Source organism: Capra hircus, chromosome 4 (genome assembly GCF_001704415.2).
Source record: "Capra hircus breed San Clemente chromosome 4, ASM170441v1, whole genome shotgun sequence".
Classification (NCBI taxonomy): Eukaryota; Metazoa; Chordata; class Mammalia; order Artiodactyla; family Bovidae; genus Capra; species Capra hircus.
The window spans coordinates 21,121,397-21,144,288 of NC_030811.1; the positions used below are offsets into that span (position 1 = coordinate 21,121,397).

Here is a 22,892-nt window from a genome sequence, read left to right on the forward strand (position 1 = left end):
CAAGGGATGTTCAAGAGTCTTCTCCAGCACCATAATTTGAAAGCATAAATTCTTTGCACTCAGCCTTCTTGATGGTCCAACTCTCATATCTGTACATGACTACTGGAAAAACCATAGCTTTGACTAGATGGACCTTTGTTGGCAAACTGATGTTTCTGCTTTTTAATGTGTTGTCTAGGTTTGTCATAGCTTTCCTTCCAAGGAGCAAGTGGCTTTTAGTTTCATGACTGCAGTCACCATCCACAGTGATTTTGGAGCCCAAGAAAATTAAATGTGTCACTATCTCTACTTTTCCTCCATCCTTTTGCCATTAAGTGATGGGACCGGATACCTTGATCTTAGTTTTTTGAAGTTTGAATTTTAAGCCAACCTTTTCACTTTCCTCTTTCACCCTTATCAAGAGGCTCTTTAGTTCCTCTTTACTTTCTGCCATTAGAGTAGTATCATGTGCATATCAGAGGTTATTGATATTTCTCCCTGCAGTCTTATCTAACCCGGCATTTCTCATGATGTACTCTGCATATAAGTTAAGCAAACTGTTAGTTGCTCAGTTGTGTCTGACTCTTTGTGACCCCATGGACTGTAGCCTGCCAGGCTCTTCTGTCCATGGGATTTCCAGGCAAGAATACTGGAGTGGATAGCCATTCCCTTCTCCAGGGGATCTTTCTGACCCAGGGATTGAGCCCGGGTCTCCTGCATCACAGGCAGATTCTTTACTGTCTGAGCCACTGGGGTGTCTTAAGTTAAATAAGCAGAGTGACAATGTACAGCCTTGGTGTACTCATTTCCTGATTTTGAACCAGTCCATTGTTCTACGTCCAGTTCTAACTGTTGCTTCTTGGCCTGCAAACAGATTTCGCAGGAGACAGGTAATGTGGTCTGATATTCCCATCTCTAAGAATTTTCCAGTTTGTTGTGATCCATATAGTTAAAGGCTTTAGTGTAGTCAGTGAAGCAGAAGCAGATTTTTTTTTTTTTAATTCCCTCACATCCAGTCATGGAGAAGGAAATGGCAACCCACTCCAGTGTTCTTGCCTGGAGAATCCCAGGGAGAGCAGAGCCTGGTGGGCTGCTGTCTGTGGGGTCGCACAGAGTCAGACACGACTGAAGTGACTTAGCAGCACATCCAGTCAGTGTTGGCAATTTGATCTCTTGTTCCTCTGCCTTTTCTAAATCTAGCTTGTACATTTGGATGTTCTTGATTCCAATAGTGTCGAAGCCTAGCTTGAAGGATTTTGAGCATTACCTTGCTAGCATGTGAAATGAGCACAATTGTATGGTAATGTGAACAGTGTTTGGCATTGCCCTTCTTTGGGATTGGAATGAAAACTGACCTTTTCCAGTCCTATAGCCACTGCTGAGTTTTTCAAATTTGCTGACATATTGAGTGCAGCACTCTAAAAGCATCATCTTTTAGGATTTGAAATGGCTTAGCTGGAATTCCATCACTTCTGCTGTCTTTGTTCATGATAATGATTCCTAAAGCCCACTCCAGGAATCATTCACATTCCAGGATGTCTGGCTCTAGGTGAATGACCTCACCATCGTGTTTATCCAGGTCATTAGGACCTTTTTTGTATAGTTCTTCTGTGTATTCCTGCCACCTCTTCTTAATCTTTTCTGCTTCTTTTACGTCCTTGCTGTTTCTGTCCTTTATTGCATGAAATGTTTGCTTGGTATCTCCAGTTTTCTTGAAGGGATCTCTAGTCTTTTCCTTATTGTTTTCCTCTTATTTCATTGTATTGTTCACTGTTAAGAAGGCTTTCTTTTCTCTCCTTGCTGTTCTCTGGAATTCTGTGTTCAGTTGCGTATATCTTCGCCTTTCTCCCTTACTTTTTGCTTCTCTTCTTTCCTCAGCTATTTGTAAGGCTTCCACAGACAACCACTTTACCTTTTTGCATTTCTTTTTCTTGGGGATGGTTTTGATCACAGCCTCCTGTACAGTGTCATGAGCCTCCGTCCATAGTTCTTCAGTCACTCTGTCTGCCAGATCTAATCTCTTGAATCAGTTTGTCACTTTCACTGTATAATAATCATAAGGGGGTTGATTTAGGTTGTACCTGAATGTTCTAGTGGTTTTCCTTACTTTCTTCAAATTAAGTCTGAATTTTGCAATAATGAGCTCATGATCTGAGCCATAGTCAGCTCCAGGTCTTGTTTTTGCTAACTGTATGGAGCTTGTCTGTCTTTGGCTGGAAAGAATGTAATCAATATGATTTTGGTATTGACCATCTGGTGATGTCCATGTGTAAAGTAGTCTTATGTTGTTGAAAGAGGGTGTTTGCTGTGATCAGTGCATTCTCTTGACAAAGTTCTCTAGCCTTTGCCCTGCTTCATTTTGTACTTCAGGGCCAAACAAGGTATCTCTTCCTGCTTTTGCATTCCAGTCCTCTGTGATGAAAAGGACATCTTTTTTTGGTATTTGTTTTAGAAGGTCTTGTAGGTCTTCATAGAGCCATTCAACTTGAGCTTCTTTGGCATTAGTGGTTGAGGCTTAGACTTGGATTGCTGTGATGTTGAATGCTTTGCCTTGAAAACGAACCAAGATCATTCTGTTGTTTTTGAGAATGCACCCAAGTACTACATTTCAGACTCTTGTTGACTATGTGGGCTACTCCATTTCTTGTAAGGGATTCTTGCCCACAGTTGTAGATATAATGGTCATGTGAATTAAATTCTCCCATTCCCATCCATTTAAGTTCATTGATTGCTAAAATGTCGATGTTCACTCTTGCCATCTCCTACCTTGACCTAACATTTCAGATTCCTATGCAGCATTGTTCTTTATAGCATCGGGCTTTGCTTTCACCACCAGATGCATCCGCAACTGAGTGTCATTTCTGCTTTGACCCAGCCTCTTCATTCTTTCTGGGGCTGTTTATCTGTTCTTCACCAGTATCATATTGGACACCTTCTGACCTGGGGGCCTCATCTTCTGGTGTCATACTTTTTGCCTTTTCATACTGTCCATGGAGTTCTCGAGGCAGGAATACTGGAGTAGCTTGCCATTCCTTTCTCCAGTGGACTGCATCCATTCCTTTACTTCTTTAATTATGATTTCCTTTAGTTTTTAACATATTAGAAATGGCTCCTTTGAAGTTTTTGGCTATTAAATCCAATGTCTTGTGGCTCTCTCAGGAAGTTGTCTGCTTTTTTTTACCCCTGGTGTATGGGTTATACTTTCCTGTTTCTTTGCACAGTTGTAATTTGTGGTTGGAAACTGGACATTTTATATAGTATTGTAGTGACTCTGGGTGCTAGTGTCCTTTGCCCAGGGTTTGTTTTTATTATTTGCTTGTTTGTTTAATGCCTGGGTCATTTAATTCAGTGAACTCTGTGACTGTGTTAAGCATCTGTTTGTGTTCCTGAGGGATGCAAACTTGGATATGTCCACATGTATCCTGGGATGACTGTGTTTTGGACAGGGCCCTCTTCCACGCTTTCCTTGACCACATCCAGATGTTAAAGTCTACAACTTTGCAAGTGACTGCTCCATTGATTTCAGCAATGCCCTAGGATATAAATTGCTTCTCAGCCTGATTTTTTTTTTTTTTCCAGTGAGCTTACTCGAAGGCGTAGATTTTTAGGTCACAGCTTGAAGTTTGTTTTGTGACCAGGGGCGGGATCATCCCAGCTGTTAAGAAGAACCTGATTCTCCTTATTCTTCCCTGCAAACTAGCTGGTTTACACTTCATTCAGCCTGTGTCTGACTACTCTCATTTGTCTTTCACCACAAGCTTCCTGATTTTGAGATTGTGCTTGGGTTTGGGCTTAAGACTCCATTCCAGATGAAGTTGGTTTGGGGGGAAGAGATCCAAAGTCACCAGTTTTAAGACCTGCCTTACCTCCCTGTCAGAATCTCTTGCTGAGCTCTGATACTGAGAAGGAGAGGCAGCGGTGTGTTTTTTTCTCTGTGTGATACTCCCAGTTTAGTAACTGTGCACTCATTGAAAGAGTGTACAGTGGCCTCAAGTCTTGTCTTACCTTTCCTGGTGCAGGATCCCAGCTTTATAAAGTAGCTGGTTGCAGGGCAATCTGGGTCCTAGTGTTTTCAACATGCAGCAGCAGCAAAGGTGTTCGTTACTGTGAATGGCAGTTGGGTGGAGGAGGGGCCCCTTCACCTATTGGTTGCACTTACCTGGAACTTAGCTACAGCATCAGGTGGCTTTGGGAGGATGAGAAGTGCTGATGTCCTGTCCCTCCTAGGCAGATGCTCTCTGAGTGGTAACTGTTCAGGAGCACCCTGTGTTCTTGGCAGTGCCAACCTGGAGTAGAGTTTCTGTCTCACCGAGCTGAGAAGGGAAGAAAAGAGGGGGCAGGTTTTGGTTCCAATATCACATAGTATTGTTTTTCTTCTTGATTTTCTTGAGTGAGTGTTTCTTCATTTCTCTTGTGCTCTTAGTATTTCCAGATACTTCAGAGGATTCATTTTAAATAATTTTCAGCAGTTTTGCTGGGGAATGAGGTCATGGAGCCACTTACACTTTCAGTCTGGAAGTAGAACACAGAGAAAACTTTTGAAAATATAAGTCAAATCCACAGCTATTCCTCTCTCTAAAACTCTGGTTCTCTTCATTTATTTTACAAAGAAAGCCAAAACTAGGGAGGTTCAAGAGTGAGGAACATATGTATACCTATGGCTGATTCATGTTGATGTTTGGTAGAAACCAACACAATTCTGTAAAGCAGTTATCCTTCAATTAAAAAATAAATAACTTAAAAATAAAAAAGCCTAAACTGTTCTAGTGGCTTGTGATGAATCCTTCCAAGATCCTGAACCCCTACTCTGACCTTATCTAAAATTGTTCTTCTCCTTGCTTATTCTGTTCCAACCACTCTGAATTTGCTGTTCTTCAACCATTTTAGGCAGTTTTCTTTTTGGGGTTTCTCTACTGATTTTTTTCCTTGCCTTTTCTGTTCTTTTCTGACATATCAGTTCAGATCAGTTCAGTTCAGTTCAGTTTTTCACTCATGTCAGACTTTGCAAACCCGTGACCTGCAGTATGCCAGGCTTCCCTGTCTATCTCCAACTCCCGGAGCTTGCTCAAACACATGTCCATTGAGTCAGTGATGCCATCCAACCATCTCATTCCGTGTTGTCCTCTTCTCCTCCTGCCTTCAATCTTTCCCAGCATCAGGGTCTTTTCCAGTGAGTCGGTTCTTCACATCAGGTGGCCAAAGTTTTGGAGTTTCAGGTTTAGCATCAGTCCTTCCAGTGAATATTCAGGACTGATTTCCTTTAGGAGGGACTGGTTGGATCTCCTTGCAGTCCAAGGGACTCACAAGAGTCTTCTTCAACACCACAGTTCAAAAGCATCACAGTTCAGTGCCCAGCTTTCTTTGTGGTCCAGCTGTTACATCTGTACATGACCACTGGAAAAACCATAGCTTTGATTAGATGGACCTTTGTCAGCAAAGTAATGTCTGTTGTTTTTAGCTGTCTAGGTTGGTCATAGCTTTTCTTGCAAGGAGCAAGCGTATTTTAATTTCATGGCTGCAGTCACCATCTGCAGTGATTTTGGACCCCAAGAAAGAAAGTCTGTCACTGTTTCTCCGTTTATTTGCCGTGGAGTGATGGTAGCTGATGCCATGATCTTAATTTTTTGAATGTTGAATTTCAAGCCAGCTTTTTCATATGCATGGCTTATTCAGATTCCTCCATTAAAATGTTACCTTCTTAATGAAATCTACTCCAATTGGCCAATTTCAATTGCGTCCTGACTTTGGTATCTTCTATTAATTTGAGCAAACTCTGGGAGATGGACAGGGAAACCTGGTGTGCTATAGTCCTTGGGGTTGCAAACAGTTAGACACAGCTTAGCGATTGAACACACACACACCCCATTATCACTTTTATCATACTTAATATACTGACTTATTATAACTTTTGTTTTGAGTTTGAATTGGGACAGGAAACCAAGGTTTGCCCTTTAGGGTCACCAAAGTATCTCAAGGATTTAGACTAGAATTTGAAACAAGAGCTTAATAACTATTTATTGAGTCACTAAGTGAGTGAAAGATACAATGAACTTTTAGGTGGCAAAAACCTTCACTGGTCAGCCATCTGACTTTTCTAATAAAGTGAAAATCTTTTTACCTAGAGAGAATCATAAGTAATGTTATTGGTATACTGGATACAGTTAGAACAACCAGTTAGTTTTCTTGTAAGAAAGCTTAAATATGCCTTAAAAAAAGATAAAATTTCACCCCCTTAAAAAGACTAATCATCATTAAGTTATGCCTACCATACTTTCCATAGTAGAACTCTTTACCAAATTGGCTTGAATTAGATACTTTTGCTTCAACTATTTTAAATGTGTTTGAAAACTTTTATTTAAAGGAAAGTTGTAGCGAACTTTTTGCTTTAAAATTGATTTTTCACAAAATGATCTTCAAGTATTTTGTACATGTAAGTTTTCATAGCATTTTGTTTTTGAAAACATATTTGTATGCATTTGTTTGCATTTCTTTCTGGCTTTGATTAGATGGTTTGTCATCTTTGTTGTCTTTATAGCTGATAAATTGGTAGATTTTATTGAACAACTTCCCCAGATTAACGATCACATTGCTCTATGCAAATCAATACTATATGCAAGTTAGAAATAATTTTTCAGTAGTGTTACATCATAAGAAAGTAGAAAAAACTTTATCTTTTTCAGTGATACATTCAGAGAAGTGTATTACTACATCTGCTGTGTATTTGCTGTGTGAAGACTTGTAGAGATTGGCACAGTTTTGTTCAGTGACTTTTCATGTGCTTACGCATGTATGGATGAATGAAGAGGTACTTTCCTTCAGCTCCCTTCCTTCCTCCATCCTTTCTTGTTTTCCTTCTGCCAAGAATTCTTCTAGGATTTTTGGATACATTAGTAAAGCAAAACAGTCTCTATCCTCATGGAGTTCGCTTTCTGTTGGATAAACATTATTTGTCTCCTTCCACCCTTATCTGCCCCTTCTGCAAAAACTGCCTGGGGGACGTGATATATTATGTGAAGTGACTTGCATGCTGAAGAGTACAGGGAATTCCCTGACAGTCCAGTGGTTAGGACTCAGTGCTTTCGCTGCCAATACCTGGGTTCAGTCCCTGGCTGGGGAACTAAGATCCCACAAGCTTCACAGTGCTGCCAAAAAAGAAGATAATCTGAAGTACAAATAAGTTGCTGAATAACAAGTTGGTGTGGAAGTAGAGAGTAATTCCACATAATCAATTTTCTTTTATAACTGCAGCTTAACCTTTTATGAAAGTGAAAGTGAAGTCGCTCAGTCATGTCTGACTCTCTGTAGCTCCATGGACTGTAGCCTACCGGCCTCCTCTGTCCATGGGATTTTCCAGGCAATAGTACTGGAGTGGGTTGCCATTTCCTTCTTCAAGGGATCTTCCCGACCCAGGGATCGAACCCGGGTCTCCCACATTGTAGACAGACGCTTTACTGTCTGAGCCACCAGGGAAGTCTTTTATGAAAGAGACTTTAAATTCTTAGGTAGATATTTTTCTGTAAGAAAATATCTAAACATGATGTTTATTTCTATGAGAAAATAAGTAAGCTTTCCTAACTTTGGTGGAGGCAATCTTGAGTTCTGTTGTAAATGCACATTTATGGTATATGTATATTGATACTTTGGTATTTAATTTAAGAAGGGGAAGAGGTACTGGCACTGATTCTCAGTCAGTTGACTTACCTTGCTCTTTCACTTAGCAAACTCTTCATAACTACCATTCAATCTGCTTTTGCCTTTGTGTAGCTTATATATGCTTTATATAATGAACAACTTAGAATGTTCTTTCCTACTTTTTAAGAGGATTGTCAGTCAAAACTGATGTATAACAAATAATTCATTCCTCCTTTTATTCATTATTCATTCATCAAATACGTGAGTGCTGTTTATTCCCAGCCAGGTGTAACTGCTTGGTACATGTGACATACCAGTTAACTTCTCTCCTGAAGTTTCCATTCTATTGAGAATAGACTGATTGTTAAAGAAACAAATATTTATAGTTACGAAACATTGACTAAGTAAAATGTAAGCTGTGCTCAGTTCAGTTCAGTCCAGTTCAGTCGTTCAGTTGTGTCCAACTCTTTGCGACCCCATGAATCGCAGCACGCCAGGCCTCCCTATCCAACACCAACTCCCGGAGTTCACTCAGACTCACATCCATCGAGTCTGTGATGCCATCCAGCCATCTCATCCTCTGCCGTCCCCTTCTTCTGCCCCCAATCCCTCCCAGCATCAGTCTTTTCCAGTGAGTCAACTCTTCGCATGAGGTGGCCAAAGTACTGGAGTTTCAGCTTTAGCATTATTCCTTCCAAAGAACATCCAGGGCTGATCTCCTTTAGAATGGACTGGTTGGATCTCCTTGGCAGTCCAAGGGACTCTCAGGCGTCTTCTCCAACACCACAGTAAAAAGCATCAATTCTTCGGCGCTCAGCTTTCTTCACAGTCCAACTCTCACATCCATACATGACCACAGGAAAAACCATAGCCTTGACTAGATGGACCTTTGTTGGCAAAGTAATATCTCTACTTTTGAATATGCTATCTAGGTTGGTCATAACTTTCCTTCCAAGGAGTAAGTGTCTTTTAATTTCATGGCTGCAGTCACCATCTGCAGTGATTTTGGAGCCCCCCAAAATGAAGTCTGACACTGTTTCCACTGTTTCCCCATCTATTTCCCATGAAGTGATGGGACCGGATGCCATGATCTTCGTTTTCTGAATGTTGAGCTTTAAGCCAACTTTTTCACTCTCCTCTTTCACTTTCCTCAAGAGGCTTTTTAGTTCCTCTTCACTTTCTGCCATAAGGGTGGTGTCATCTGCACATCTGAGGTTATTGATATTTCTCCCGGCAATCTTGATTCCAGCTTGTGCTTCATGCAGCCCAGCGTTTCTCATGATGTACTCTGCATATAAGTTAAATAAGCAGGGTGACAGTATACAGCCTTGATGTACTCCTTTTCCTATTTGGAACCAGTCTGTTGTTCCATGTCCAGTTCTAACTGTTGCTTCCTGACCTTCATATAGGTTTCTCAAGAGGCAGGTCAGGTGGTCTGGTATTCCTGTCTCTTTCAGAATTTTCCAGTTTATTGTAATTCACAGAGTCAAAGGCTTTGGCATAGTCAATAGATGTTTTTCTGGAACTCTATTGCTTTTTCCATGATCCAGCAGATGTTGGCAATCTGATCTCTGGTTCCTCTGCCTTTTCTAAAACCAGCTTGAACATCTGGAATTTCACGGTTCACATATTGCTGAAGCCTGGCTTGGAGAATTTTGAGCATTACTTTATTAGCGTGTGAGATGAGTGCAATTGTGTGGTAGTTTGAGCATTGTTTGGCATTGCCTTTATTTGGGATTGGAATGAAAACTGACTGTTTCCAGTCCTGTGGCCACTGCTGAGTTTTCCAAATTTGCTGGCATATTGAATGCAGCACTTTTACAGCATCATCTTTCAGGATTTGAAATAGCTCAACTGGAAGCTGAGCTGTGTGGTATTGTACTTAGAATTATTATAGGTTTTTTAAAAATATTAAAATATTAGTTTATAGTTCTGTGTATATATTAATTGTAAGGTTTTAATGGAAACTTAAGGTGCTGTTCTTTTTTTTTTTTTAATTTTTATTTTGTATTGGGATATAGCCAATTAACAAACAATATTATGATACCTTCAGGTGAACAGTGAAGGGACTCAGCCATAAATATACATGTACCCATTCTCCCCCAAACTTCCCTCCCCTGCAAGCTGCCACTTGACACTGATCAGAGTTCCTTGTCCTATATAGTAGGTCCTCATTGTTTGTCCACTTTAAATATAGCAGAGTGTACATGACTAGCCCAAACTCCCTAACTATCCCTTCCCTCTAACCCTCCCACTGGCAACCATAGGTTTGTCCTCTTAAGTCTGTGAGTCTCTTTCTGAAAGTCCAATTAAGATACTGTTCTAATTACCATTCAAAACGTGTGTATGTATATGTCATATCTATAAATAGCTTTTCTATTATGTGTAATTATAGTATCCATTCCTGTATAATGTATTCAGGAATGTAATTTTTGTGTAACTGTTCAATGGACTTGTATCACACACATATTTAAATTACCACAAATTCACTGTCAGATTGACAGAAAACTAGAGGATTAATTAATTTAAATATAGCAACCAAATACTTAAAAACCTTTTTTCAAAAGTGCTGTGTATTATATACTGCATTTGTGTATATAGTGTATATTTTATTTTTAATTTTTTAATATATGTAACATAAAGAACTATACAGAAAAGAGCTTAGTGATCCAGATAACCACGATGCTGTGATCACTCACCTAGAGCCAGACATCCCAGAATGTGAAGTCAAGTGGGTGTTAGGAAGCATCACTACGAACAAAGCTAGTGGAGGTAATGGAATTATAGCTGAGCTATTTTAAATCCTAAAAGTTGATGCTGTGAAAGTGCTGCACTCAATATGCCAGCAAATTTGGAAAACTCAGCAGTGGCCACAGGACTGGAAAAGGTCAGTTTTCATTCCAATCCCAAAGAAAGGCAGTGCCAAAGAATGTTCAAACTACTGCACAATTGCACTCATCTCACACACTAGCAAAGTAACGCTCAAAATTCTCCAAGCTAGGCTTCAACAGTACGTGAACCGAGAACTTCCAGATGTTCAAGCTGGGTTTAGAAGCGACAGAGGAACCAGAGATCAAATTGCCAACATCTGTTGGATCATAGAAAAAGCAAGAGAATTTCAGAAAAAACATCTACTTCTGCTTCATTGACTCTGCTAAAGCTTTTAACTATCTGGATCATAACAAACTATGGAAAATTCTGAAAGAGATGGAAATACCAGACCACCATACCTGCCTCCTGAGAAATCTGTATGCAGGTCAAGAGGTGACAGAACCAGACATGGAACAATAGACTGGTTCCAAATTGGGAAAAGAGTAGGTCAGGGCTGTATATTGTTAACTTGCTTATTTAACTTATATGCTGAGTACATCATTTGAAGTGCCAGACTGGATGAAGCACAAGCTGGAATCAAGATTGCAGAGAGAAATCAGTTACTTCAGATATGCAGATGACACCACTCTTATGGCAGAAAGCAAAGAGGAACTGCAGAGGCTCGTGATAAAAGTCAATTCTTCTACTCTTAGCTTTCTTTTTAGGCCACTCTCACATCCACACATGACCACTGGGAAACCCATAGCTTTGACTAGATGGACCTTTGTTGGCAAAGTAATGTCTCTACTTTTTAATATGCAGTCTATCTTGGTCATAACTTTTCTTCCAAGGAGCAAATGTCTTAATTTCATGGCTGCAGTCACCATCTGGAGTGATTTTGGAGGCCCCCAAAATAAAATCTGTCACTGTTTCCCCTGTTTCCCTATCTATTTGCCATGAAGTGATGAGACCAGATGCTATGATCTTAGTTTTCTGAATGTTGAGTTTCAAGCCAACTTTTCACTCTCCTCTTTGATTTTCATCAAGAGGCTCTTTTGTTCTTCTTCACTTTGTCTCACTTGAGTCCGAATCTTTGCGACCTCATGGACTATAGACCGTCGGGCTCCTCTGTCCATGGGATTCTCCGGGCAAGAATTCCCTGAATGGCATACCCTGAATGGCAGCCGACTCCAGTATTCTTGCCTGGAGAATCCCATAGACAGAGGAGTGTGACTGGCTACAGTCTGTGAAGTCGCAAAGAGTCGGACACAACTGAGCGACTAACACTTAAGGCAAGGTACTCTTTTTGCTCGAATTTACTCGGAACTTAGTTCAATGATGATCTCTGCTTTGTGGGGAGACTAACTTTGAGAGGCTGGTGCAGGGAAAATGCTATCTCACTGTTTACTAACTAAAGAGGTTGATCATCTTTTTGTATGTTGTAATCATTTGTACTTCTTTTGTGAACTACTGATCATATTCCGTTCTCATCTTTTCTTCTGACTTATTTGGCTTTTTAAACATTGCTTGTAAGATTCCTTTGTATATTCAGGACAGTAATGCTTATAAACAGTGAATATATCCTTTATTCTGTTGCTTGCCTTTAATTTTGTCTTTCTGTTTTTACTTTGCTAAGTTGATTATATTTATCTTTTATGAATTTATGGTTTTTTCTTAGGAAGACTTTCTGTATCCCAAGTTTTTAAAAATTCTATTTTCTTCTAACACTGTAATAGTTTATTTCACCGTAAACTCTTTAGATAGATTATTTGAGATTTATTCTGATTGCAGTGTGAGATGGCTATATACTGTTTCTTTCTCAAAACAGATAGAGCAGGATCCTGTTACTCTTTATAAATTGGGTCCATCCTTGCCATATTGATGTTACGTCTCTTTTATCAAATATTGAAATCTAATTCATGGTCTGTTTCTAAATTCCTTATTTAGTTTTTTTGATCTTTTGTCTGTTTTTGTATCAGTATCAAATTATTGTTACTATAGCTTTGTGGTACAGTGCAATATCCGATAGCACAAATTCCCAAGTTCCCCCTTTGAAAAGTTTCAAAGCATTTCTAATGCATTTACTCTTTTGTGTAAACTTTAGAATTAATTTGTCAAATTATATAAATAAACAAAAATCTGTTATTTTGACATAACATTTTAACAGTGACTTTGCCTAAAATTTTCAATTCTCCATAATCGAAAAAGATAAATTATTTAATATTTAAAAAGACTCTGAAACATGGAGGTCTATGTGTTCTCTTTCTCCTTTCTCTAGGCTTTTAGTAGCATTTCTACAATAAAAAGGAATATTTTCATTTGTTTAACATGTGCTTATTTTCCCAGAAATGAAATTTTTATTGGCATGTTAATACCTGTTTAATTGTAAACAGCTAGCTTCTGTGGCACATTTTTTCAGCTCTTATATTTTCTGTGGTTTTGGTTTGATATTAACACGTAATGAACATCTAAAGCCTCTCTTCTTTATTAAATTTATTTGTAAATTAGGACATTTTAGATTACTATAATACTCTTAGTTATGTGGCAGTATTATTACTACTAGCTTTTAGGTCAAAGATAAGACAGTTTAAATTTAGAATATGTTTTAAGATGAATGTGCTTCTGTATAGTATTTATTACTCTAAAATGTGCTATGATTAGTACTGGTTTTGTATTAAATGTTTCAGCTAAAAGAGGGACTTTTTTCTTTCTGTTGAATCAAAAAATTTAACAACCTCTTAGGTCTTTTATCTTGACATGCAAAATGCTCAGAATTCCATCTTTGAGATGATAGCAAAAATTGATCTGATTAATATTTTTCATTGTTGATAATATGATTCTTGATTGTTAAAAATGCCCTTGTTTTTCAGTAGTAAGCAGTATATTTTGTTTTTTCTCATGCAGGTCTTTGAAGTTCTACAGTTTAGTTCTCAGTGCTGAACTTCCTTCTCCCTTAAATTATTATAAACTTTTGCTGCTGTTTAATAAAAGTGAAGATGTCTCGCAGTCCTGACGCAAAGGAAGACCCTGTGGAATGTCCTCTTTGCATGGAGCCCTTGGAGATAGATGACATCAACTTTTTCCCTTGCACCTGTGGCTACCAGATCTGCCGCTTTTGTTGGCATCGAATTCGCACTGATGAAAATGGGCTTTGTCCTGCATGTAGAAAGGTAAATGCTCCAAAAAAGCTTTGTGTTTAGTTTTTTCCCGCATGCCTATGCGCAAGTAGATTTTAATAGAATCTATACAAGTCAGGTGAGATAAAGTGTGACATTATATTCTTAAGATATCATGAAGTGTAAAAAACACTGCCCTGGGAATCAGAGTCTCAACATTATGGTTAACTAAGTATATTACCTTGCTGAAGTCATAGAACCTCTCTGGTTGGCCTTTAGTTTTCTTATCTGAGGAGATTGACAGTCAGTGGTGGTGGTTTAGTTGCTAAGTTGTGTTTGACTCTTGTGACCACATGGACTGTAGCCTGCCAGGCTCCTCCATCCATGGGATTCTCCAGGCAAGAATACTGGAGTGGGTTCCCATTTCCTTCTCCAGCAGATCTTCCCAACCCAGGAATTGAACCCGGATCACCTGCACTGCAGGCAGATTCTTTACCAAGGATTAGGAGTAGTGAGAGGCAGTAGACTTAGATAGGATGATGTCAGATTGGAAAAACACAGTCAGTTTTACATCTGGGGAGAAATTTACTTTAGTTTTCTAGTACAAAATAGAGAAGTTTTGATGTTTACTGAAAAAGAGTGTGATTTAAAATGACAAGAGAAATCCTGGTTCAGAAGGTAACACTTACTCATTTGTTGACAATTCTAGGCTGATGGTGCTATCCCTATTGTACACTCAAGGAAACTAGGCCTTCTAAGTAATTTGTCTAAAGCATCGACTGATGGGTAGTAGGTTCGGTGGTCAAATTCAAGTCCTTTGAATCCCTTCTAAAAAAAAAAAAACCTATGATTTTTAAAGTAATTTTCTGGGTCTGGTTGTTTTACTGAGCAGATACAGCAGTTATAGTGTAGTGAATGACGTATTAGAATGAGTAGAATTGCTGCATCTCTCTTTTTTTTTTTTTTTTTTTTGCATCTCTCTTTTGAAGGTCTTTCTTTATTTGTTACTTTAGGGGTTAATGCAAATATCTATTTTTTGCCTTCTCTTTAATGTCTGTGTATGATTTAAGCTTTCTTTTCTTTTTACCCATTAAAAGAGCTGTTGGGTTCATTATTACCAAATTTTGATAAAGTAGAAATGTGTTTCAGATACCTGCATTATTTAAAAAAGAAAAAAATTAACAACCAGAAACTCAGAAGACAATGCATTATCCAGTCTTTTATTTAAAATCTAGTGGGCAGTTGACATATGTTATATGAATGAAAAAAGGTGAGCTCTATTTAAGTGTTAATTAATGTAGTTACAAAACTATATATATATGTTTTTTAACAATACAAGTAGAAGAGTTGAGGATGACAGCAAGATTTTGAACTGAAAAACTAGAAGTAGAGAATGGCTGTTAACTGAGATGGGGAAGACTGTAATAGGAATAGGTTTTTTGAGAATATCAGGAATTTGGTTTTAAATATGTTAGGTTTGAGATTCCTATTAAAGATGTAAATGGAGGTGGTGAATAGACAGGTGATTTTATTCAAGTTGGTTTGGATATGGAGTTACAAATTTGGAAGTTAATATATAGAATGTTTTTGTAAATTAATGACACTGAGTGAAATCACAAGAGAGAGTCAGTGGAAAAGATGTGAGATTATGCTTTCCAACATTTATAGAAAAAGAAAAAAAATCCAGATTAAAGAAATATGAGATGAGTCATTTATCGTAAATAGACCAGGAGTATTTTTTTTCTTCCTGTTGATTTAATATCCAACTCTTAGAACCTCTCCTTAGTCTCTTAACTGTCAGACCTTGCTCATACCCATCTCATGGCGTGAGTTGTGGAATGCAGATAGTACAGGTCAGGCAAAGTCTTCAAATCTGACTTAGCTTTGCTGGAGAGTTTTGGACACCCAAAATTATGAAGCTACCCATCTCAGTCAGGGACCAGAAGATCTTTACATCTCTGGAGACCAGCTTCAGTGGTTATGTTAACACAGAAGAAAACCACAGGTGTTTCTGGAGAGGACCATGAAGCTATAATTTACATGTAGCCCAACCCTGCGGGCAAAATCTGTAGAAGGCATTCTGTGAGATGGCCAATTGAGATGATTTAAATAAACTTGGAGATGCAGGTGGGGGCTAGTCAAAGCCAGTGCCTGATTTTGGCCCACAAGATGATACCTGTCTTTTTGCAGAAAGGACCTCTTTTGTTTACATCGCTTTGAAAAGCAGAGAGAGGAAGGTTATAAAAACATGAAGTTGAGCATTTCTCTGTGGTCCTAGTTGCTTAGCTTGGTGGGGTCAAGAAGACCTTAGTGCTTCCCTAAACATAGGCAGAGGTCATTCTTTAGACTGCTTTTGCATGTCCTTTTAGTGCAGCATACCTGAGAAAAATACCTGGTGGAAACAGCAGATGTGGGAATATGGGTGGTACACGGACGTAGCACCATACAGTGTTGATTCTCATGAAAATTAGAGACTGGTCAAGGAAATGAAAACTTCAACAAATGTGTTATTTTCACCTCAGAAATAATGGAAGCTACTGCATCCATGAAACAAGAATAAGATGGTATAAAAAAATTCAGTGAACAATAAACAGTTATTGAAAATTAAATATGATAGCAGAAATAACTCAAGGAAAGAGTTTTAGGATGAAGTTGAAATGATCTCTTAACAAGTAGTGCCATTTGCAACAGCATGGGTGGACCTTGAAGGGTCAATGCTAAGCGAAATAAGTTAGAGAAAGACAAATACTGTATGATTTCACTCATGTGGAATACATAAACAAAGCAAGATAAATGAGCAAACAAAATAAAAACACAGATACAGAGAACAGGGTAATGGTCATCAGAGGGGAAAGGGTAAAGAGGGAGGGTGAAATAGATAAACGGCATCAACTGGTGACAGATAGAAACTAAATTTTTGGTTGTGAGCATGCTGTATGGTACACAGAAGTAGAAATAAAACGTTGTATGCTTGAAACTTACAGAAGGTTATAAACTAGAGTTACCTCAAAAAAAAAAGGAGAAAAAAAACTGCCAAGAATCAAAAATGCCTATCAAGTGCCAGGCACAAACTTTTTAAATAATAATTGTTTAGGTATTAAACAAAGTCAAGGACCTTTTTAAAAATATTTATTTATGGCTGTACTGGGTCTTTGTTGCTGTGTGCAGGCTTTCTCGAGTTATGGCGAGCAGGGCTTGCTTCTCTGTTGCAGTGTATGAGCTTCTCATTGCGGTCAGAGCACAGGCTCTAGGCACGTGGATTCAGCAGCTGTCGCACCCTTGCTTACTTGCTCTGTGCCATGTGGAATCTTCCTGGACCAGGGATTGAACCCGTGTCCCCCGCATTGTCAGGCAGACTCTTAACTACTGAACCCCCAAGGAAGTCCCACAGACTTTTATTTCTAAATATCAAAGTACCAAAGAGAAAGAGGTTCTACAAGTTTCCAAAGAGGAAGAGGTAGATTGCACATAAAAGATCAGGAATCGGTCGTTTCAGACTGATATGTGGGTAGCTAAATGTTAGCCTTTCCACGTAAGTTTTTTAATTCATTTGTCATTTTGTACAAAAAGCCTATTGGAATTTTGATTGAGATTGCATTGAGTAGACAGGTCTATTTGAGGAAAAATTATATCTTAAAAATGTTGACTTATGTAGTTAATGCGGAGAAGGCAATGGCACCTCACTCCAGTACTCTTGCCTGGAAAATCCCATGGACGGAGGAGCCTGGTAGGCTGCCGTCCATGGGGTCACGAAGAGTTGGACATGACTGAGCAACTTCACTTTGACTTTTCACTTTCATGCATTGGAGAAGGAAATGGCAACCCACTCTAGTACTCTTGCCTGGAGAATCCCAGGGGCGGCGGAGCCTGGTGGGCTGCTGTCTATGGGGTCGCACAGAGTCGGACACGACTGAAGCAACTTAGCAGCAGCAGCATGTAGTTCATGAATAAGGTTTATTTTTCTACATTTCAGAAACGCTGTTCTATAGTTGCAGTGTACAGAGTAGTACAGCATGTTTTGTTATATTTGCCTATGACTGTGTTATGTTTTTTGAGCTGTGGCGCATGATATGCCTTTTAAGATTTCATTTTCTAATTGTTCATTTTTATAGGTAGAGTAATTGATTTTTGTTAAATAGATTTGTTGGGATTTTCTAAATAGATGGTTACGCCTTCTGTAAATTAAGACAGCTTTATTTCTTTTCAGTCTTTATTTTTTAAAAATTATTTTTCTTGCCATATTGCACTTGGATAAGTTGGACATGACTTAGTGACTGAACAACAACAAAGCTCTACACTATAATCTTGGATGAAAGTGTTACAAGCACATATCCTTGTTTGTTTCCAATCTTATTGGGAAGGCATCAAGTATTTCATTATTAAGTATGTCACCATTTTTTTGTAGATGATCTGTATCAGGTTGAGGACATTTGCTTTTATTCTTTGGTTACTGAGTTTTTAATCATGAGTGGGTGTTGGATTTTGTCAGTGCCTTTTCTGCTTCTGTTGAGGTGATCGTGTGTTACCTCCTTTGTTCTGTAGAAACAGTGATTTAGGTTGATTGATTTTTTTTTTTTTTAAATCAACCTTCCCTCCCAAGGGTAAATCTTGTTTGGTTTATGTGTCATGATGTGTTATCCTTTTTATTTTCAATTTGCTAATATTTTTATAAGGAGTTTTATATCTGTGCTATGAGAAGTATTTATCTGTGGCTTTCTTTTATATTGTTTTTAGATTTGGTACCAAAGAAATACTTGCCTCAGAAGTGTTTCCTCCTCATCTGTATTCTGTAAGAGTGTACATGTGACTGGTGTTAATTCTTTTTGATTTCCTTCCCAGATTCACTGTTGACATTCTATCAGGAGGGCTATTATGAAAACTGGATACCACAGGATTCTTCTATATTGATTTCTGGAACTCTTTTTGTATTAGTTCACTCTTTGTGGTATTTTTGCCCTGTAAATTTCAGTTGCTTCAGCCTCTTCAAATTTTGAACACTGTCCCTTCTGCTCAATGTGACTGTTAGAACCAGTGCCAGAGTCCAGTAAGTGCCAGAAGAGCAGAAAACTGGGACACTCATGGTTTTTATCTGGCTTATTTCTTTTTTCTCAGAGGTCATAGATCTGCTTGCTGTTCATTCCCTGTTGTTCAGTGTCTGAAAACAGTTATTTCATACATTTTGTCTAGTTTTCTAGTTGTTTATGCTGGTATCCCTAGTCTGTTAACCATCTAATCTGCCATAGCTGGAGGTGAAAGTGTATAAATAATATTTGAACTTTGTAATAATGTAATTATGACTATTGGCCTAATGAAATTAGAATGGAAGGTTAGAAAGTGGACTTGGAATATGTTGTTAGACTGGCTGAAAGAAAGCTAAATCTTGATTTTGCATAATATAATATTTAATACTGAAAAAATCAAGAAGTAGTAGTACAAGCATGTTACTTAGTGATGTGATAGTAAATGACAAGGGAATCATGTGAAATAATAAACAGCCTATTTATAGGGGGAGGCAACTGTTGAGGGGGCAGCATATAGGGGACTGCTCTATTTCCTGATAAACCTTGTAGAACTGTTTGACTGGGAACACGTAAGAAATAGATCATGAAACTGGGGGGGTGGAAAGAGTAGACAAATGGAAACCATAATAGTACTGATATTCAGTTCAGTTCAGTTCAGTCGCTCAGTCATGTCCGACTCTTTGCGACCCCATGAATCACAGCACGCCAGCCCTCCCTGTCCATCACCAACTCCCGGAGTTCACTCAGACTCAGACTTGGTCATAATCAGATTCAAGATCAACACATTTTGAAAGTAGTTAAAGAGGATATTTTTCTTACTGATGAAAGATCCCCTAGAGTCATAAAACTTTTACTTACATAGTATAGCTTTGAAGTATATTGAGCTGATGTAAACACCAGGAAAAACTGCACCCACTTTCATAATCGAGGGGCTTCTAATTTCTGTAGTTTAGAACTATGTCACACAGAGTCAGACACGACTAAAGGGACTTATTAGCACACATGCACATGAAGTACACAGAAGGAATGAAAAATTTGATTAACACAGCAATTATGTGTTTGTGCACACATACAACTTTGTACAAATAAATTTGTACAAAACTTTAAATTACAGTGTATTGGGCACAAAAATTGACTATCCATCAGTTCCAAAATGTAGAACTCACTTGTGTATTTCTATTTATTCTGCTTGAGGTTTGTAGGGCTTTTTGAATCTGTGGATTTGGTGGATTTCATTGTTGCTGTTCAGTCGCTAAGTTGTGTGTGACTCTTTGAGACCCCATGGATTACAGCAGGCCAGGCGTCCCTGTCCTTCACTATCTCCTGGAGTTTGCTCCAATTCATGTCTAGTGAGTTGGTGATGCCATGCAACCATCTCATCCTCTCTTGCCCTCTTCTGCCTTCAGTCTTACCCAGCATCAGGGTCTTTCCCAATGAGTCGGCTCTTCACATCAGGTGGCCAAGGTATTGGAGCTTCAGCATCAGTCCTTTCAGTGCATAGTTAGGGTTGATTTCCTTTAGGATTGACTGGTTTGATCTCTTTGCTGTCCATGGGACTGTCAAGAGTCTTCTCCAGCCCCAGAATTCAAAATCATCAAATCTAGAGTTTCATTAGTTCAGGAAAAAATTAAGCTGTTATTTAGTCAGCTGTTGCCGTTATTCTCTTTCCTCTCTTTCTGGGACTCTGATTAAATATTTTCCAGTTCTTCTCACTATTGGCCATGTCTTTTAATCTCTTTTTTGTTTCTTTTTCTTCCTTTAATGCATTATAGATGATTCCTTCTAATCAATTTTTTTAGGTCTAGTCTCAGTTCAGTTCAGTCACTCAGTTGTATCTGACACTTTGTGACCCCATGGACTGCAGCATGCCAGGTTTCCCTGTCCATTACCAACTCCCAGAGCTTGCTCAAACTCATGTCTATCGAGTCGGTGATGCCATCCAACCATCTCATCCTCTGTCGTCACCTTCCCCACCTGCCTTCAATCTTTCCCAGCATCAGCGTCTTTTCAGATGAATCAGTTCTTCGCATCAGGTGGCCAGAGTATTGGAGGTTCAGCTTCAGCATCAGTCCTTCTAGTGAATATTCAGGACTGATTTGATTTCCTTTAGGATTGACTGCTTTAATCTCCTTGCAGTCCAAGGGACTCTGAACAGTCTTCTCTAACACCACAGTTCAAAAGCATCAATTCTTCAGTGCTGAGCTTTCTTTATAGTCCAACTCTCACATCCATACATGACTACTGGAAAAACCATAGCTTTGACTAGATGAACCTTTGTTGGCAAAGTAATGTCTCTGCTTTTTAATGTGCTGTCTAGGTTGGTCATAGCTTTTCTTGCAAGGAAGCAAGCGTCTTTTAATTTCATGGCTGCAGTCCCCATCTGCAGTGATTTTGGAGCCCAGGAAAATAAAGTCTGTCATTGTTTCCCCATCTGTTTGCCATGAAGTTCTGGAATCTGATGCCATGAACTTCGTTTTTTGAATGTTGAGTTTTAAGCCAGCTTTTTTGCTCTTCTCTTTAACTTTCATCAAGAGGCTCTTTAGTTCCTCTTTGCTTTCTGCCATGAGGTGGTGTCATCTGCATATCTGAGGTTATTGTTATTTCCCCCTGCATTCTTGATTCCAGCTTGAAGTCATCTAGTCTGGCATTTTGCATGATGTACTCAGCATGTAAGTTAAATATTATATAAGGCCTAGTCTACCGAATTTTAAAATTTTGTTTTCCATTTCTAAAAGTAATGTATGTTCTTTTTTGCTACTTGATTTTTTAAAAAAGATTTTTATACCCTGCAGATATTTTCAAGTTTGTCATATATTTGTTTAAACAGATAATCATTCTTGTTTTAAAATCTGTCCAATAATTCCAGTTGCTGAAGTCCGTGAGGGATGTTTCTGCTGGTTGTTCTTCTTGTTGATTTCTTTCTTTCTGTGATTTGTTGTCTGTATCGGCTTCGAGGTTGTCACTGAGTTATTTGTGCATTTCTCTGAGGCCCAGGATAAATTTGCCGTCCTGTAGATAGGCTTTGGTTTGCCTTCTGCTGGAACCTGTGAACATTGCCATTAGGGATGCCTTAATCTTTTGTTCTCTCAGGTGCACATCTTCCCTGGGGCTGGTTTCAGCTTTTCTAGGATGGTTTTTTCCTTCACCCTTTTCCTTTTTTCTTATCTTGTTCTGACCTTTCTGTAGTCTGTACTTAACCCTAAAAGAATATGAGCCCTTTGGTGGTGAACTGGTCTCAGCTTATCATGGGACTGATCTCCCCAGAACTCTTCACTGGGGACTAGTTTTGGATTTTGAATGCTGTGCTGCTTCCCTCATTTGTCCTTCTCTCCCATTGGTTGTTACTCAGCCTTTCCACTTATCTCTTTGGGTTTTGACTTTAATCCAGAAATTTGCTTGGGACTTCACCACTGCAGATCATTATTGTTTTTAAGATGTTGGTTTGAAAAGTTTTACCCAGTATTTTTCATTGTCTTTAGCAAGAGGAAAAGATGAAGCTGTAAATGCATTTATTAGAAAATGAAGAGCAAAAATAAATGAACGTATTTCCGGGTTAAGAAACTAGGAAAAGAATAAACATTATGACAGTAGAAAGTAGGGATTAAGTAGAATTTAATGAAATAGGAAAGCTGTATTTCCATAAAAGTTGGATCTGGTTCTTTGAAACAACCAATAAAATAATCAAAGTCCTGGTAAATCTGATTAGAAAATAAAACAGACAACACATCTAAATATACATGTAAATTAGGAATAAAAGTGGAAGCATAACTACACATATGAAAGGAATTAAGTGATTATATTAAAGACTATAAACCATCTTAATTAGTAGTTTGGCAATCTGTTGGCAAATTAACACTACTAAAAATATTTTGCACATTTAAAATGCTTCTCCATAAGTATCCTATTTATCACTAGTTTGTAACATGCAGTAGAAAAGTTAAAGAAAAATTTTTTGCTTATAGCTTTTTATTTGATCCTGTATTCCTAGAATATTAGGTTTAACATTATGTGTTTCAGTCAAAAAGTAGACCAGATGTATTTTTCTTTACATTCATTTTTAGTACTAAGGTTACTAGTTTTGTGAGTCACAGTGTTTTTCTGCAGCTGTTCAAATTATGTGTTTTCATCTCCCATCTTTAATCTAGCTTCTTTCCTCATCTTACTGTATCAGATGATTAATTTTCTATTGGATTTGTAGAGTAGGTATTTAATGGTGGTGTGTGTGAAGGAGGAACCATCATAGAATGTGTGCTTTACCAACTTTTTATGAAACCTTTAGACAGGTTGAGACTGATAAAATTTTGTATATTTTTCATTTGTGTTTAGGTTAAAT

The 22,892-nt window shown here is 38.4% G+C and overlaps 1 protein-coding gene across 6 annotated transcripts in view; it reads left to right on the forward strand.

Annotated features, from left to right (window-relative positions):
* The window catches only part of CNOT4 (CCR4-NOT transcription complex subunit 4), a 149,285-nt gene that overhangs the window by 57,670 nt on the left and 68,723 nt on the right, over nt 1-22,892 (forward strand). For all 6 annotated transcript variants that reach the window (XM_005679495.3, XM_005679497.3, XM_005679496.3 and 3 more), the window contains exon 2: nt 13,327-13,592. In XM_005679495.3, coding sequence (XP_005679552.1) covers nt 13,419-13,592 — 174 coding nt within the window. In that variant the 5' untranslated portion in view covers nt 13,327-13,418. The remainder of the gene's footprint in view (nt 1-13,326; nt 13,593-22,892) is intronic.